The sequence below is a fragment of the Chanos chanos genome, chromosome 10 (genome assembly GCF_902362185.1).
Source record: "Chanos chanos chromosome 10, fChaCha1.1, whole genome shotgun sequence".
In the NCBI taxonomy this organism is placed as follows: domain Eukaryota; kingdom Metazoa; phylum Chordata; class Actinopteri; order Gonorynchiformes; family Chanidae; genus Chanos; species Chanos chanos.
This window is the reverse complement of record NC_044504.1, coordinates 24,341,889-24,360,619: the sequence shown is the minus strand read 5'-3', so window position 1 is coordinate 24,360,619 and position 18,731 is coordinate 24,341,889. Positions and strand designations below refer to the sequence as shown.

Sequence of the window (18,731 nt, the reverse complement as noted above, 5' to 3'; positions counted from 1 at the left end):
CTCCCCAGAGAGTCTTAGCCATACTCTCTTCTAATATCATTGTGTTTCATGTTCATCAGTTCAATTTTTGTCTTCATTTTTGTTTCTTAAACTGTCATTGTGTTCCTGTTACTTGTTGTAAATAAAAAAATTCTGCATATGCGTCTATTGTCTCAGAGCTCGAAGCTGACATGAACACAGATTGTCCTCAGTTTACGATGTACCACACGGAGTTATGACAGCCATCCACTTGTCCTTGATAAATTATTTTTGAGTAATAACGTTTGGACATAATATCTAACACCAACCACACCCCCTGCTGTATGATAACATTGGGTGGCTTGCTACTATATTTGCTATAGTTTTGCTTTCAGTGTGTTTTGCTGTCTGACCTCATGTGTGATTCATACAATATAAGGGGATTTCAGAATTATGACAAAATCAACTTACAACAGAGTCTCTGCCACAGCCCTATCACAAGTCATGGACAGCCTGTAGTTCAAAAAGAGTGCAAAAATTTCAACTTGTAAGCAGTTTCTCCAGGCCACCACACACACTTTTTTTTTCTTCAAGGCGGTCCTTTTTTTGTGCAGACATCTAGTTTTAAAGCTTTGGTAAGTAGAGTGGAGGTGATGCAATCTTCACATGTTTTTCTTGGGAAAAACTAACAACAAATATAGCTACAAGCAGCGATGGGGGGGTCAAGCAGTCTGGCAGGGTAGAGTCGCCATGGCAACTTGATCTGATCATGTTGAAAGCATGGCTGCAAGCACTGATAGCAAGTTTTATGTCAACCGACCTGACTCAAAAATCACTTTTGTTAAGTTAAACTCATCAACACTTATGAGTTGTTTTCGCTTATTGCAGCATCCCCCAGTGGTGAAATGACATAGTTTTTTGCACATCTTCAGGAAGGCATCACGAGTCCATATACCAAGTTTTATGTCAGTACATGAAAGCTTTGCTGAGATATGCCCTCACTTCCTGTTTGGTGGGTTTGCTGTTGATTTTGATTGGCTGTAATGGGTGAATGCTTTCGCAAATCAAAAAGCCAACAACAACTTTTGTGAGGTTTGGTCTGAAGATCAGCTGTGCCAAGTTTGGTGAAGACTGGACAAACTTTGTGGCCTGTGAAATATTTTTAAACATTTTGATAAAATCCAATATGGCGGCCGCATCAAGTAGGCTGACATGACAAGTTGGCCTTCGTCCCTCCAACAGTATCACCAGACATGTGAATCAGTTATTTAAGGCAAACACATCAATAGTTATTAGTCAAAACACATTTTTCCTTATTGCAACGCCCCCCAGTGGTCAAATGAAGCAGAATTTTTGTGCTTCCTTGGAGGGTCCCGAGTCCATGTGCCAAGTCTGATTTTGATACATCAAACAGTCACTGAGTTATGACCTCACTTCCTGTATGGCAACTTCGCCTCAGAATACGATTGCAGGGCAGCAAATGGCAACATGTCCAGACCTCAGGATCAAAAAAGGCATGACTTCAATTGAAAATCATGACTTTAGACCAAAGATATGAAGTAATGAGCAAAAATACGTTTTTTTCTTATTATAGTGCCCCCACGTGGTAAAATGGGGCAATTGTTTCTTGACTCCCTTTAGGCGGAGTCCTTAGTCAGTCCACCAAATTTGGTGTCGATACATTAAAGTATTGCTGAAATATGAGCTCATTTTCGTTTTAGCGAGTTCGTCATCAATTTCAATTGGCTGTGACTGATGAACACTTTTGAAAAATGAAAAGCCAATGAATAACTTTTTTGAGGGTTGGTCAAAAAATCATCTGTGTCAATTCTGGGGAAGATTGGACAAAATGTGTAGCCTGTGAAAATTTTAAAACGTTTTCATAAAGTCCAATATGGTGGAAAATCCAGCATGGCGAAAATTGATCATCATGGAGTGCGTTGAACTTGGCTTGATCCAAGGAACCCAACGGTTCCATATTTTTGAAAATTGGGTATATGGTTCAAAGGCACAAACACACCTCCAACTTTGACCCATTGGTGGTCCTAGAGTGCTCGAGCTGCAGACATGAAACTTGGTGAAAAGAGTCGGGGACTGTCCCCAATCAGTGTGCCAAATTTCACAACTTTTTACCATACGGTTCTGGACACGCTAACCAGAAGAAGAAGAAGACGTAGAAGAGGAAGGAGAGAAGGTAGAAATACAATGGGTGCCTACACAGCTTTGCTGCTTGGCCCCCAAAATATATGTGTGGTGCATTCATACAGTGAGCAAAGTGAAACTTTTGATCTGGTAAAGCATAACATGTTGCAAAGTATTCCTATTTTCATTCATAGAAAAGGTTTTATCACTTACTGAATCCACTTCTTGCATACATATTGAGGTCCAAAGCCAAATTTATTTATTATCTGAGCTTCCAGTTTCAGCTAAAAGTGTTCATAAACTGGTAAACCTTATATTTACATACAGACATAAGTTTATTCTGATCACCTCTGTAATTATATTATGTCATGACTGTTTACTAAATTTGCTTTAAAAAAAATATGTGTTGGAGTGACGCAGAGTGACAAAGACAGAAATTCCCAAGAACAAGACTTCAGCGACTTGGACATATTTTCCGCTTTGATGAGGTTATTGTATAACGTATCCACTGCTGAAAGTTAGCTGTTGAGAAATCCAATTCCTGTGAATCAGCCGTCTATTACATGACAACTTCCTGTGCCCCTTAATGCAAGAGTGTCAATGAATAAAGTTCAAAACTCCAAAATGATGTTATTGTCCGCATGACCAAACAACCCAATAAAGTATTAATCTATATTCAGGGCGTACTATCAGTAATTATATTCACACTACTATCTTAAGTAACTCCTCTTAACCAGTTGGTAACTTTAACGTTAGTGAACTTGTAAATCTGAAATCCACACATGTTTGTGACAATGCTCTTTTTTGTTTTCTGAAAGTATGTTAAAAGGGCTATGTTTGAGTTAATGTTTATACATGTCACTTTTGTTGGCCAGTTTACTATATCAGAAAGATCTTGTGGTCTGTGTTACAATGATGTCAAATGGAAAATTCAATGCAGAGATGAAAGCAGTCAGCACCATTAGCATATCTGACAAGTCCTGTCTTGACATGACTATATTAAACATCTTTTTTGTGTTTCAAAATTTCACTCTGGGAAATGTTATAATAAAATTATGCCTTCAAATAATGTAAACATTGTAAAGCATATCACTGCATGGGTCTGTGTCTTAAGCCTTCCTGAGAGTTCTCACTCTCTCTTCTTGCTACTCCAATTTTTGTATTAACCTTTAAAACAGCTGGTAGCATGTCTAGACAAAGCTCTGATTAAGTCCTATGATACAGTGCGCTCAGCAACTGACTAAAATATGTATTGTCAACAGAAGTCACTGTCTTCCTATTTTAGCCACAACAAATTTATATAGATGTAAGGGGAAAGTACACTCAAATATATATACAAGGAAGCTAACAGTGCTTTCAAATCTACAAGAAGGGAGTAACAATGTGGCAAGAGATCTATTACAAAGCTCAGAACTTTTCAGAATAAAATCCTGCAGCAGAGAGAGGCCTTGATAGAGAGGCCTTGACCACCAGAGTCAAACTGCAATCACAAGAAGTAACATGTAAGGTATAAATATTTTGTATTTTGTACAATATGTAATGTATATCAATATATTCTTAAATCTGGGCATTGGTAATGATGGTATTATACCAGTGTGTCTCACTCACCTCGTGCACATTTCTATGCTTCAGACTCCATTGTGCTGATATGTTCTGTGGTGAGACGGTTTCCTGCAGTTTTCATGAGAATCTCACTTCTTGCTGGCTTTGAGTTGTTAGATTATGGAGTTGAAGAAGTGTACTTAAGGAGTTAGGAGTCAGAAAAATCTGGGAGTAAGGAGACACGCATCTTAGGACAACTGCTGTGTAAGCAAAGATACAACAAGGGCTGAAGTTCTTGAGGAATATTTCACCAGGGACCAAGTCAGGGATGGAGCTGGCAAGAAAGGTCTGGTAGTCATCCCAAGGAGGGTGAACAGGGAAGTGGGGGTGTGCCTGGCATCCAGAGTCAAAGTAGTGCTTTCAGAGCTTTACTCAGTAAACAAATTCGTAAATGGCTGGGCATTCACCTTTCGTATGTTACTGAGGCGTTTGGCAGATTCCCCAAATGAGTAGAGGGAAAAGGAGCATATATGTAAAATTTCTGTTGACAGAGATTGTGGTGCTACACACGGCCTAGGCATACAAATGTATCGATGCAAAACAGAAGTTTCCAGTCAGTGTGGTAGATTGACATGCAGGACAATCAGGAGGTTTCAGAACTGCCTTTACTGGGAGTTGTCATCTGTTAGGAGTATGATGACGAAAAAGCTGACAATTGTATATTTAAAGGAAGTAATTATGCACGACATGAAACTCAGCCTATCTGCAGATAAGTAGTCAAACTAAAATGGAGAGTTTGAGAGCAAGACAAGCACTCTTGATCCATGAGACGTCAACAGCCTTCCAACAGGAGGTCAAATAATGGCCGTGATCGCATATAATGCAAGGATGACAGCCCTTAGAGAACTTTAATGTTACTGACCCTAATCTAGCCTTGCTGCTTTGACTATGTATTTGAAGAAGGGGAATTGTCCATCTTAAGCATATTTATCTGTAGACTTGACTAAATAAGTATGTTGTTGCAATGATAGTGTACCTGAATCCCAAAAAGTTGCTAGTAGACTATTTTAAAGGTAATATAAAAATACTATTATTGTTGTTTATAGTCTTGTCCATCAAATGGCTCGCAACAAAAATTTGGGTGGAGGTGAGGTTTGGCCACTCTTGCATTAAACTACGTACATGTCACATGAAAAAAAAATTCTGGGAAATCTTGTTGCCTCACAAGGTTGGCCACGTCATTTCCTCCGATGACACACATGTGGTTTCAGTCTTTAAAAAGTGTTTCAGGGTCGTGATCATGACTAGTTTTAGTGCTATGTTTCTCTGTGTCTGAACTGAAAATGAATGGTCATGTTAGGAACATGTATTTTTATTCAAAAAGTTCACAGCTGGCAACCAGTAAGTAAAACCTATGTTATATATTACTTCCAAATACTCTCTTAATTGTATTTTTTAACTCTAAATCAAAAATTCTAAATGCAAAATTGCAGTACAGTAGAAGGAAATAGTCACATAAGTGTACATAGATTGGTGAGTGCACAGGTGCACACTTGTGTACATGCATTAACAGGGACATTATATTGCTGCTGTCATTCATTCTTATGAACTCTGGAAAAAAAGCTAATAAGACATTTATAGCTATAATGATTCTTTAGATATAAGATGATAAACATACAAATGGAACTAAATATACAAGTGGAATGCAATTACCATCCACTTTTCAAATCTAATTTTGGAGTCTAATTTAAAAACATGTGTATAATCACAATTTAATGTCATCCTCCTCTGTCCAGCTCTCCTGTCAGTTCTCCTGTTTACTGCTATTGGGTTCTTGGGAGCTGCAGAACAATGTGATTCACAGAGCTGTGGCAAAACTCTTCGCAAAAGCCTGAAACTCACCAGAGTCACATTAAAAAATGCTGAGGCCCTTCTGGAAACATATGTAAGTCTGATACTCATCTCCTCAGACACTGTGACCTGCTTTGGCATGACAGTGCAAACCTGCAGTATGTGTGCCGTAGCCCAAATATGGTGAAAACGCTGTGGGGAGTTACGTGGTTAGAGGTTCCAGTTAGGTCTCACCTCCCATTCACAAATTAAATATATGTGCATAGGTGTTTTCTCAAACATGAGGACCATCAGGCATATCTATAGTTCTACAGATGTAAGATCAATACAGATATGGGTCCTGTTTAAGCTGCAGGGCCAACTTGAGGTCAGTAGTGACCTTTTACATTGTATATGTCGTGTCAGACAGTCTAGTGCATTATTTAATGTGAATTTTTTCTGCTTGTAAAGTCAAACAATGTCTTGTGATCTTTTTAGATGGAAATGTGTGTCAACTTAACACACTGCATAAAAATCACTGATCAGAAGTTTATGCAGGAAGATTTTATTTAATTAAGTTGATTGAACTGATGCTAAAGACTGCAACATGAACAACAACAGATATACAGCGTTCAGCTTCACCCTGAACCCATGAGTAGTACTAATGTAAAACATGAGTATAGAGGACAGCCAGAAAAAGGTTAAATAACTTCATAAAGTGATGACATGGAAGCTATGTGGTATCCCCTTATTTCTCTAAATTAAAGCATAAATTTGGTCTTTATAATGTATCTCACTTCAAATTTATACGGTGGAGTGAATTATTAGATGAGTGAGGTTGTTTTTTTTAGATGATCTCTTGAATAATCAATTTACTAGTGTAATCCTTTTACTCCCTTCAGAAAAAAAGCCAGGGTGACTTTGCAGAGCTCTACTGTCAGATGGCCATGGAGAACATTCCAGGATCTTCAATCTCTGGGCAGGTCTCTTCTGAACGGATGGTGAATGTTTACACTCGTCTGAAAGAATTTTTACCACACTTGAAAATGGTGGCAGAACAACAGACAGAAATGCAGATCCCTTCCCATTCCCTGTTCAATGAGCTCACTGAAGTCCAGGACAGAACAGGTCACGTGTCATTCAAAGTGAACTGTCTTTTACAAATCCTCATGCCAAACATGCCTATCCCTGAACCACCGAAGCCCACTGGACTTCCCCCTTCTCTCAATTATTTCCAAAAGAAGGTCTATGGCTGTGTGGTCCTCACCAGGCTCAAGGAGTTCCTAATGCAAACAGCCCAAGAGCTGAGAACACATAAGGATAAAATGTGTATGCACAGGACTCCAAGATTGTCACAAAACTACTAAAACAAGGTTGTGGACCATTCTTATTTTTAGCATTTTAATCCACTGATATGAGGAACAGTGGAATATGATCTTTGTTGTCTATGTTAAACATATTTTTTATTTGTACGCTGTATTTATTTCTTATTTATTTGTGTATACTTTTTGCACTTTGCACAGCACTGCATTTTATATTTTAAACACTGGGTGTATTTTTATAGTATGAAATATATTTATTTTAATTTAATGTATCATTTTAACATTAATTTAGTGTAAAATATTATTGTACAGTATATATTCCCATTAATGAATGAACATAATTTCAAATGAGAACTGTCGCAGTCGTGGAGGGCCTATGAAGTCTGTCATGGAATAACATTTGAATATTCTAAAGAAGTTTCCGTTTCTTCTTTATCCTTTCCTTCATTGCACTGATCTTCATGCATATCTTATGAATGTCAGCTGTCTGGACAGTCTAAGTGTTGTTTTTGTTTCACATAGTTCTTATTTAAAGTTGTACTTCTGAAGGACAGTGGGTACACAGGATGCTGTCCTAGAATTTGGGATATAAGGTTTCTGTGTATAGACACACTGGCCAGATTGGCTTTCATTGTGTGTTAATGTCGGACACGAACTCCCACTTGTCTCAAAACTGTTTTTAGCCAACAGGAAGTGAAAGAGACTGTCGTCATCTCATTGTGATGCATTCTTTAGGGACAGCACAACTTCAGATAGGAAAGATTCTGACCAAACTGACAGACTGTCTCCCCAGTCACAAGATATGAGTATGTATGCATGAGGCTTAGTCTATTTTTCACTCTTCCAGTGAAGAAAATGCACTGATGGCCAGAGTGCTGAAATCTCATGTTCCATACCACAGTTCACGACACCATGTATGATGTCTGTCAGACTGCAAAAATTAAAAGCCTTTGTACCAATGCATTAAAAGTATATTTGGAGTATTATTTCAGCAACACAAACCATGACATTTTGAGCTCTGCAATACTATTTATGGCAGCTCTCTTAAGTATCTGTTCATAATAGACTATCAATCATGCCACCCATGACAAAGACCTTTTAAATGGAGATTATTTACCATGTGGACAATGGGGCAGATTAGAGGAGTCACAGACATGTTAGACTTTTTGGACTGTCATGAGCATGTTACTGGCCCAACCAATGTCTGGTATCACACCTTAGGTTCAGAGCTTACATACTGATGTAGGTTTCATTTTGATGGGACTGTGTAAGATAGAGTTCTGTGCTCTTGTGTCCGACCATACGCTCAATCAGAAATACCATAAAGTGCACCAGACAGACAGAAGTATCTTTGATGCTGGGAGATCTAGATATGATGATCTGTCCTAAAACAGGACAAGACTTCAACCTTAGCCACCCTTACAGTATGGCCATATTATCACTTTCAGAGATACTATCATACTGCTGAATGCAAATAGAGAAGAACAACATTACACAATCCCTACAATAAAAGCTTTGTGCTCACAAAGACAGGGTTTTTTTAAACTGTTGTAATAATAACTTTGATAGTTACCAATGATGGCGACAAGAGTCCTTAAATAAAGTTCTTAGCTATTTGTAGTTCATTCCACTTCATTATCAAAGTACCTTATAATTTCCAAACTAAATTAATAACACAACATATGTTGTACAAGCACAGTGGAACAAAATTTCCTGACCAGTCTCATTTCAGCCAACACACTTCTTCTGTGGTAGGTGGAGCTCAGCGATGCAAGATTGTTAGACAAATGAAATTCTCCACTTGCTCATTCTGTCCAGATCAAAGATAGTGTTGGTAATAGCATGTCTGAGTCAGTGCTACATGTCATAAAGTGTTCAATTGCAGTGGGCCATTTGCTTAGATGCTTTACAAAAATCAGTATAGTGACCCTTACATGGAAAATTCCTGAATACTGCCCAGGTTGGTCTTTCTGATACAGATTTAAATTGCTAAAAAAAATGTAATCAGATTACATGTACATCACAAGTTGCTTTCCTCTTTGTCAGCCTTGTTTGGAATGGGCAATTCACAGTACTAGCATAACTCCCCTCTGTGCTATAACCATCTAAGGCATAACCCATGTACCGGTCCAAATGGTGAAGATTAGTGTGTGCATCCTTCTATACACATAAAGTCAGCCACCACTGCTTTTAACCCACCATCTTGCAAGTATCTCAACCAGAGTCCATAGGAGCCCATAGCATCTTAAATTTGTCTCCAGTGCAGACACTTCACTGAAGTGTGATGAATGAGATGCTAAATCCATTAAGTGTTAATGTTATGATTCACAGCCTCAGCAATGCAGTATGGCATCGTTTACCACTATGTCTCCCAGGCATTCCTGGGAGAAAGATTACTTTCAGTTTAAGTAACATATTTCCGAAGAAAAAATCATTGCATATGGAGTCCCTCAAAGATCTGCTCTTGTTCCACATCTCTTTCCATTGTTCAGGCTCTTGCTGGAAAATATGATATTTTATCAATGGAGAGGGGTTTTGCGTTTATAAACTGCAAAATTAGAGAACACATTTTTTGAGAAGTCCATAACTCATCCTCCAAATTTGACTCAAACTCAGACTTATGCTATTAGATGTGGTCTCCCATCCACATTTACTGATTTCTATTTCTTAGCTACCTTGCCATCTTATTCTATTATATTACTTATATATATATATATATATTGGGTTTTTTTTATATTTAATGTGTTATAATGCTCTTTTTTCTTTCATTTTATCAAATGATGCACACTGTCATTCTTTTCACTCAAGGGATTGCATTTAGCAATGCATGCAGTAAGAGCACTGCTCCAGCATGAACATTCCCTGTGCAGCATCACATACCAAAGTTTTGACTTAGTACTTAGCAGAGCCCTTTCTTTTTTCATGTTTTAAAAAAATGCTGTTCCAAAAAGAGGTTGAAAGCGTCCTTTGTCTTCATAACTTATACTAACCCAGAGTTAACAGTAGCTAACAGGCTAGTTTTACTAGCGACTGAAATAAACACAGTCATCACCTAGAAACTCTTAGGACTCTCCGACCAGTCAGTAGTCTGCAGTGTTTCACGTCACATTTTGGTACCCACTCAGCTCACTTAGAACCATGATGGAATAGGTACAAAAGATAGTATCGGATACAGGTACTAGATTTGCCTAATGGAAAAGCAACAAACGCGAGTAGAGTCGGATCGGTACCATGCAGTGGATAAGCGACACAAGTCAATCTGTTGAAGATGCAATAAGAAATTCCTCATGGTGTTAACTGTGATGTTCACCACAATCTGCCCTGCATGTCTCATACTGCTTAAAGGGAAATGCAAATAAGGCCTGGGAATAATTCCTGTTGCCTGGATTGAAAAATCAGTGTATACAGAGACAAATCCAGTAAATGAAGGGGTTAAGGAGTGGGTCCTTAGAAAGAGTTAATATTGACAGTAGAAAGATATAATCTATTATATTCAAGTTTTTTCCAAGTTTTGGTTCATTTTCCAAAGTTTTGGTTTTCTGGTTTTCAAGCTTGATTTTTAAATTTGCTTGTGTGGAACAGAGTCCAGTTATTTTGCTTTCCTTTAACACCTATCTTTTTGGAGTTAGACAAGAGTGGGCACTTTGGTTAAGTGCTCCCCGAAGCACTCTGATAAGTGTTGATTATGTAAGTATCAAAACTCTTCATAAACCACTAAAAGTCTTATATAATTGACAGTCTATACTCATTCAACACTGTCTATATTTTGCTGGTGTACAAGAATTCAATGAAGGGCAAAACAGATGATAGCTTAAAAAAGAAAAAGAAAATCTGATGCACTTTACCCCAGTCACAAGCTTCAGCAAAAATGGAAGTTGGGATTCACTCTAGGTTATGCAGCCTAGTTCCTGTTCCCAAACTTAATACCTCTGTTTCCAGCATAGAGAATACAGATATGCATGATGTTTTATCAGGATATGAAACTGCAGCCCATTTTGGCTCTAGCTAACTGCTCTTAGAGTGTAACCTTTCTGTTATTGTTCTGCAAGTATTCATTTAACACATGCTTTCAGAAAAGACATTGCAGCTTGTTTTTATTTGACTCCTATGCTGTGAGCATTTAATACAAATACAAGAGAATATATCAAGTAAGTCATGTTTTAAGTTGTTAATGATCAGCTTAAAGAAAGCAGAATATAGGCTATGCTTACATCTTCCTCTCAGCCAGGAGATGAGCACATCTTTAACAACAACCACATTATCATGCCTCAGAACAATTGAAACAGAGAAAGTCGTTACATGGACTGGCGGCATTTACTAAAAACCAGAAAAAAAAAGTCTTACTGTAAACTGAAAACAAAAGCAGTTAATGTGTGTCACATCTCAGCAGGTCAAATGAGGTGAGGAAGAACCCCTCCTCTTTCACAGCATGCACTGAAACCAGGTGTGTGTGTGTGTGTGTGTGTGTGTGTGTGTGTGTGCGCGTGCGTGTGTGTATGTGTGTGTGTATATCTGTGTCTCTATGTATGAGAAATATATTTCCAGAGAGTATTTCTCAAAATGTGTCACCTATGATGGAAAAACCTCAACTGTTAGGGATTTCCAATATAGCTGTGTTACAAAAAAAACGTGATATAGCAGGTCAGAGCAGTGAACACAGGCTGCCAGCTTCATGAAATCTCAAAGTACAAAAACTTAAAAAATTAAAAGAATTTATTTTACTTACCATCATTTAAAAAGTATAGATGTTTTAACAGCCAAGCATGGAGTAGCTTTACAAAAATGATCAGAGAGTTCACAGATTAGATGATAGTACAGTTATTGCTCTGTATCCATGACAAACACTGTGGGCTAAGAGGAAGGTATCTTTTGAGAGAGACCACTTGCTCTGTTTATAATGGACTGATACATTAAATGAAAAAAAAAAACAGATTATGTCTGAAACACAAAACTGGGGCAAAGACTGAAGCATAACAACAGATATTCCAGTACTTCTCTGTATTTTTCAGTGATCAATCATTCAGATTTCATTTCTAGTGCCAAAGTCAGTGAATTGAGGGTTGCAATGTATTGGAATTTCCCAGTCAGAGGACATGATCTGTTTAATATGTCTCCACTCAAAAGACATATTTATTCCTGATGTACTATTCTACTTAAATAAACCAAAAATTTATGCCTTAAACCTGCCTATAACTTTACAATGGTGAATCAATGCATTTTTTAAAGTGACCACAAGATGGCAAAATTCCCCCTGTAAAACAGTAGCGAGCTCAGTTTACTCATAGTTGTCATCTGTCTGAGGCTTTGCAAGGAAAATAGCTTTTGCCATTTTATACAAGGCACATGCTCTCTAAGCATTAGACTGCCTGAAAATTCCCTAAGGTGTAAATTCTCAGAGGCGTTGCCTTTAAACCCAGCAACACTCTGAAATATAGGTGATGGAGATTTTTCTAGAACATGCGTCCTCAAACTAGATTAAAATAGTCAACTAATGAGCTAGTCCTTGATTAGCCTCAGTATTGCTGCTGCTATAATAGAACTAATATGTGGAACAGCTGAGTTGGAAAGGAAGACACACTTCTGTTGGGAAAGAAAGTTTAAAAGTTTGCCATGTGTGAAATTCAGATACTTAAATGATGTTCAAATAATGGACATCTGGATAACCTTTTCAAAACTTCCTCCCTTTCCATCGCTACAGTGAGTAACAGTATTAACATACACAACATTTTGTGTTCATTAAATCTTTAATCTTTAAAGTAATTAGAAAATAAGTATTGCAGATCCATAAATCACACATTCCACACAGAGTGAAGAACAGAAATATACAGTACAGTAGAAGTATATATGGGTGGGTGCATAGCTAACTCTGAACGTTCCACCACACAGTCAGTTTTAGGGAGAATCAAACATATGTCATAAAATACCAGCCTATTTTTGTAATGTACTTGTTTTTAGTATTTCGTAACTTGTTTTAGCGCTACAGTGTAATTACTTAATAAACACATCTTATTAACATGACATTACTATTTACAGACCCTCTTGTGCAAATGTGCAAATTCCATTACTTTTTATATCTTTAAGTCAACATCTCAGAGACTGAGTACAGACTCCAAAAATAAACTTAAGTCCAAATTTCTAGGCACAGTTTTGACAAAAAAGTGGCCCTGAGGAAAACAACAGGTGAAAATCTGATGTGATGCTTTCAGTATTCTTTTTGAGTTTGCAAACTTTGGTATAAAACAATATACCATGACAAGAAGCCTTTTACATATTATACTCTGAAAGATTTAGACTATTCACTCAATGAAGTTAGTATTCGTTATTAATCATTCTAAGAGAGAAAGACCTTTACCAGTAGATCTTGAAAGTCCTGCAAAATAATGTGATAACCTCAGCAAAATTGTAAACTGTGCAGATGAAAGGAATGCTGGATATCTGCTTTTTCCATGCATCTGCCTTCTAAGCCTCTGTAGTGTCTCAGATCAAAAATAAACTGATCCAATCTGATATCTGTGAGTTTATCTCACTTGAAACAGTGGGTTGTGCAAATCTTTAACTAAGAATGCACAGGATGATATGTCTCTGAACTGCTTGTACTATCTGGGTTTTTTTTCTTTTTTTTGTTTCCTGTTGTACTGCAGTAATAATCTCAAGAATTAACTGTGAACTACAAAGGAAAGTCAATGTAACCTTCAAAAGAAAAGCAGATTTTAACAGTGAAAGCGTGCTGGTTCTGGACTTTTCTTTAATGATTGGGGCCTTTCAAAGGTGATCAGTTGTTGAAGGCTCTCATTTGCATAGACCAGTTGTATCCATGTATTAAAAACGAATATGCATCTTTGTGTCAATCTCAATCTCCTTCAAAATCTGAAAAAAAGGTACAAAGCCCAAATCAACAGCAATACTGGCAACAGTGTGGGGACACTTTAAATTCTCATAGTAGATACATACAGTATCTTCCAGGGATTAACATATGTGGGGAATAAACAGATCATTTAACACTGTAATAGTTTGTCACAGTCATGATATGCATGACTTTGCACAACAGATAGATAAAATCAGATAGAAAACGGTAGTTCACTGTGTTACAAACCTTCAAAAAATGATCAAAGGTGATCCCCTCATAGAATTCATCCGGTTCCTGGAAAAAAAAACACAGAGATTAAGCACGATATCTGATCACTTTGGAAAACTTTTGAGTTTCCCCTCAATATATTATATTAATATATTTACAATGACTGATTTATTGAGCGACTGACTGACTGACTGACTGGTGGACTGATTGACTGATTGAATACAGTACCATGTGACCCATGGTGATACTGGCCACCTCCAGCATTGCAGCGTCTGAGATTCCTTTGGCCGTCTCTTTCCCAAGAGTCCCACTGCTAGACAGAAGCTCCTCCACCACCTCCAGGAAAAAAAAGGATTGTCCGCAGTTACATCAATGCTTATGAAGACCAGTGAATTATGATGAAACAATACATTTCAGTGACATATTTAATATTTTCAATTAATGCTGGTCTTCATTCTGAGTTTGAGATTTGTCTTACGTGTCTGTATTCCTCCAGTGTTATGGTACCATCGTTGTCAGTGTCATGCATGTTAAACAGGACTGTCAAAAAACAGGGGAAGTGTTGAAAACTTAACTTACAGTCAGCTTATTTCTGATATGTGTTGGGCATAAACCTTCATGTATCTGCTCAGTTTTGCAACAATAATATTTTAAATAACCTCCTTCACATGAACATTATCGAATCATGTATGTTGACACGTCCAGATTTTGTTTCATTGTCGTGGATTTGTTCATTCACGTTTACATTTAAAACTTTTAAAGTGTAAATCTAAAAGTGTCTCACAGCGTAGTTTGGCTCTTCTCATTTCTTCCCGCTGTTCCTCTGTCATGCGTGATGATGGGGGTCTGAAGTACGACATGACAGTCAGAAATTCTTCAAAACCAATCTCCTGAACAGACCCTGTGCCGTTCCCTTGGAAGTTTCTGTGGGGACAAAAGATTAAGAATATGTACACAAAATAACTTTGGTGCTGTTGGTGCTGTTTTTTAGAGAGTGTTAAGTATAATACCATACGAAAAGGCCATCTTTTAAATAAAAATATGGCCTAATTTGATCCTGAAGTGTTGTTTCACTGCAGGTACTTTTTGATTATAAGAGAAAAAAGTGCAACATGACCATTGTAAAACAGAAGACTACTCTATGAAACTTTTCAAAAATAGTAGATAGTTGGTTAAGTTTTTGTAATTACCAGATTTGGAGTATGATAATCAAATTCTTTGTTTGGACCTTGTTTTGGGCCTAGAGCTACATCTTACATTTTCGTGTCTGGTATGACCCCCACTCAACCACTGTTGGTATCCCTTTATATGCTTAGATCCATTGTCCAAAGTGAATCAGCAGGGGTATAGCACAGATGACTCTCAAAGGAATCCATTAGAGAATGAACAAATTTGGAGTGGAATCAGTTAACTTCTCGTTAATGCTTATTCTCAATACATCAGTGCATCACAAACCTTCTATCAAAGAAGGCCTTGATAATTTGAGTTCGGATGGGGTTGCAAGCCAGGTCTGGGATTGAGTTGAAGTCTTCTCTCCTTCAAATGAAACACACAATTCACTTCAAACTCTCTGATTCAAAGTACAACCAGTACAGTTTTATCAGTACATATCAGTTATTCCAAGTCAGCTTTGTTGATATATGCCATAAGCAGTTTGCAGTAACTGCAGAGAGAATACCTAAATACAAAATGGACAAAACCACGTTTTGTAACAAATGCTGTTCTTTTCTCCCATAACTAGTAAACTATCATCCTCTTAACGGGTCACATTCCTACAGAGTAATGTTCAAGCCCTAATCTAACGCACATGAGTCTAATATACAGAGTAACTCTCTGGGTCAGAACTTAGGATCTTCACTAGCTGAATGAAATATGTGTGTGGTCTGTGTGTGTGTGTGTGTGTGTGTATGTGTGCGTGCATGTGTGTGTACGTACGTGCGTGTGTGTGTGTGCATGTGTATGTGCGCCCATGTTTGTGCGTTTGTGTGTGTGTGTGCATGTTTATGTGCGCGCGTGTGCATGTGTGTGTGTGTGTGTGTGCATGTGTTTGTGTGCGTGTGTGTGCGCGTCTGCGCGCATGCGCGCGTGTGTGTGTGTGTGTGTGTGTGTACATGGGAACGCAAACAAAAGAGCACAAACAGTACAGTTCTCCAGAGGCCTAGCTGTATTATTATCATACACAGTATTATTTTGTTTACCATTGTTCATCTTAACAATGGACTTTTAGCTGAGCAACTGACTGAGATGTTGCCTACAGAAATGATCTGGCCTGGAAAAACTTGTCACAGCAAGCCCTTGTTTCCAAAGAATACACGAGTTTCGACAGTGCCATTTGAGGTTTCTACCTGGATTCCTGGGTGCCAACACTGTCACTAAAACTTCCCTGTCTGTTGTCAGGAAAATCATTTAAAGCAAGAGGGAACAGAAGTCAAAAGGACGACGGGCCATAAAATGGGCGAGACAGAAAAAACTTAGATCATACTTAAGCACATCCTCATTGTGGCTGAGCTGCTTGAATCGATTGTGAAGGGATCCAATCTGTTCCAGTGAAACTGAAAGACAAATTAGGAAAGTGGTGGAGTCAAGATGGTAGTCATAAAACACCACTCACTCACTGCAAACAAACACAAACAACACAGGATCTCTCTCCGAAATTGTTGTTGCAAAAGCATTGCATTATATCAGCAATCAGGAGTCAACAGTTTACTGTCTCCTGTAGTGTTCACTGCTATGCTACTGTCAACAAATTGCGATTGTTGTGTTCCCATATGTCTTCTATGCTCACTATTCATTCCAGCTTTCACCAGCAGTCAAGTTAAAAGACAACTTGGGTGGGAAAGCAACAGGTAACTCTGTTGTTAGACAGTCCAAATTTGCATAAGAAACTATTCCCAACAATATTCCTGTACTCTAACAGTTGAGAGTTAGAGCATTTTTTTCTTGAAAAAAAAATTTCACACTGTAAATGACATTTGACTGGTAAACACAAACATCTGCTTTTTTAATCTTTGAAAGCCATCAAGCAACTGATTCATTAATTTTTCAGCAGAACTGCCCATTCCTGTGAATATTGCATAAGCTACCTGAGATATACTTAGACTGCCTCAGATATCAATTATGCATGAGTAACAGCTGCACACTATTCTGTTGCTTCAGTCTAGTGCTCCCGTGAATACACATTACAACATTGTGTGTGTGTGTGTGTGTGTGTGTGTGTGTATTTATATTTGCTAAGTGAGGTGGACATTTTACCAAAACCACATTATTGTACTGGTGAGGCCTTCTCTAACTAGGGTCAAAATCATAGTCCCCTCTAAATTAAAAAAATGCACAGAACCTTTTTTTTTTTTAATGAAGGATATCGTTGTTGGTGGTGGTTGTGGTGGTGGTAAAACTAAAGTGTTAAAGTGTTTTTGGTAAGACTCAAGATTATGGTTAGGTATTTTGTCCTTTTTAAATAATGGAAGTCAGTGGACGGTCCCCCGAATCTAACATACAACATAGGCTATGTGAGTGTAATATAGGAAACTGTTGAGGATGTGTTTGTGCGTGTGTGTTGCACTTGTCTCCGAAACTCTGACTTTGTTGGTTCAACTTTATTTACTCAGAATATATCTGTCTCACAATCGTTTTATTTTGGGTTATTCTGAAAATATCATCCGAGCTTCCTCATACGTAGACTAAAGTTAGTTCGAGACAAAGACAACTAATTGTTGAATTTAGCCAACACTGAAGTTGTTCGTGAAATCGTACTTACAACCGGTCTTAGCAGCCAGATCTCGGTACGGGTGGTCATCAGACACGGAGTGAAACGCACCCATTATACGAATGATGTGTGTGATCACTGTCCAGCTTCGCGCCCCCCGGTCGAACTCCTGTTGTCAAGTCTTGTTAGGTAAAATAACGCTAGTTGTTTCGGTTGTCCTTAGTGAGTGGAACGCTTCAAGCAAGACAGCGGAAAGGAGAATTTGCCTGATAATCCTCCGTAGCCGTTTGCATTAAAACAATTTCTTTGCAGTGAACTATTCGTTATTATCGATGTGCTAATGATGCGGTCGTCTGTAAAAGGCTGTTTCCGCATTTTCACGATAACAACTCAAACTGGTTATAGGGACGGAAGCTGTCTCTGATGTGCTCATTCATTATACATCGCGCAGCCGACGCGTACAACTTCACTCTCTACAAACCTGAACGAATTCATGTACTTTCAAAGAGTTTCAGGTCATCACAAAAATCGAAGAACGTCGTAACATTTGATTAATGGACACATGAGCCAAACGCTGTAACTTCCCCCTTTAAAAATAATGGTTCACAAACATGTTTTGCGACTTTCACTTTTCAAATATCCAAGTAATGTTAGACCTAACTGTCGGCATTAACAGCGCTGTCATCTCGGAGTTCTTTACAGCAATTAAAAATTCTAATGATATTAAAAGTTATTGTTTCATCTGTTTACATCACAACACTAGTAACGATGACCAGCGTTTAATAGTCTGTTTTGTAATAACAGCCTTGTAGTTTTTCCGAAATAGTTTTCCCATTGTACTCTGACAAAGTTGTGATTAAACTTGTGATCGCGATTAGGAGACATAAAACCTGATGAATACATTTTTTAAAGTTTTTAAAGTGTTTTAACTATGTTTCAGGAAGTGACTGAATTAGACATGGCAGAAATTACCCAAACTACCGTCCTGTATTGTACAAACACATTTTAACTTTTGTTACAAAAAGTAAAATGTATGGTTGTTGGCGATTGGTCAGTGTCGAAGAATCACCACGCGGTGGCAGCAAACTTGTAAATTTGATAAATATATTTTAATTGATTTTGTTTTATATATATATATATATATATATATATATAT

The 18,731-nt window shown here is 37.8% G+C and overlaps 2 protein-coding genes across 2 annotated transcripts; one reads left to right on the top strand and one right to left on the bottom strand.

Moving 5' to 3' along the window:
* Positions 1–4,761: 4,761 nt before the first annotated feature.
* On the top strand, positions 4,762–6,839 carry m17 (IL-6 subfamily cytokine M17). The gene is made up of 3 exons (XM_030787510.1): positions 4,762–4,789; positions 5,439–5,587; positions 6,375–6,839. Exons 1-3 carry the CDS (start codon positions 4,762–4,764, stop codon positions 6,837–6,839), a joined length of 642 nt encoding a protein of 213 aa, XP_030643370.1.
* Positions 6,840–13,613: 6,774 nt separating this feature from the next.
* On the bottom strand, positions 13,614–17,690 carry tescb (tescalcin b). The gene is made up of 8 exons (XM_030787088.1): positions 17,627–17,690; positions 16,352–16,421; positions 15,325–15,405; positions 14,654–14,793; positions 14,348–14,409; positions 14,098–14,205; positions 13,888–13,935; positions 13,614–13,661 (listed from the first exon to the last, which is right to left on the bottom strand). The coding sequence occupies exons 1-8, from the start codon at positions 17,688–17,690 to the stop codon at positions 13,614–13,616; spliced, it is 621 nt and encodes a 206-aa protein (XP_030642948.1).
* Between the last annotated feature and the right edge of the window lie 1,041 nt (positions 17,691–18,731).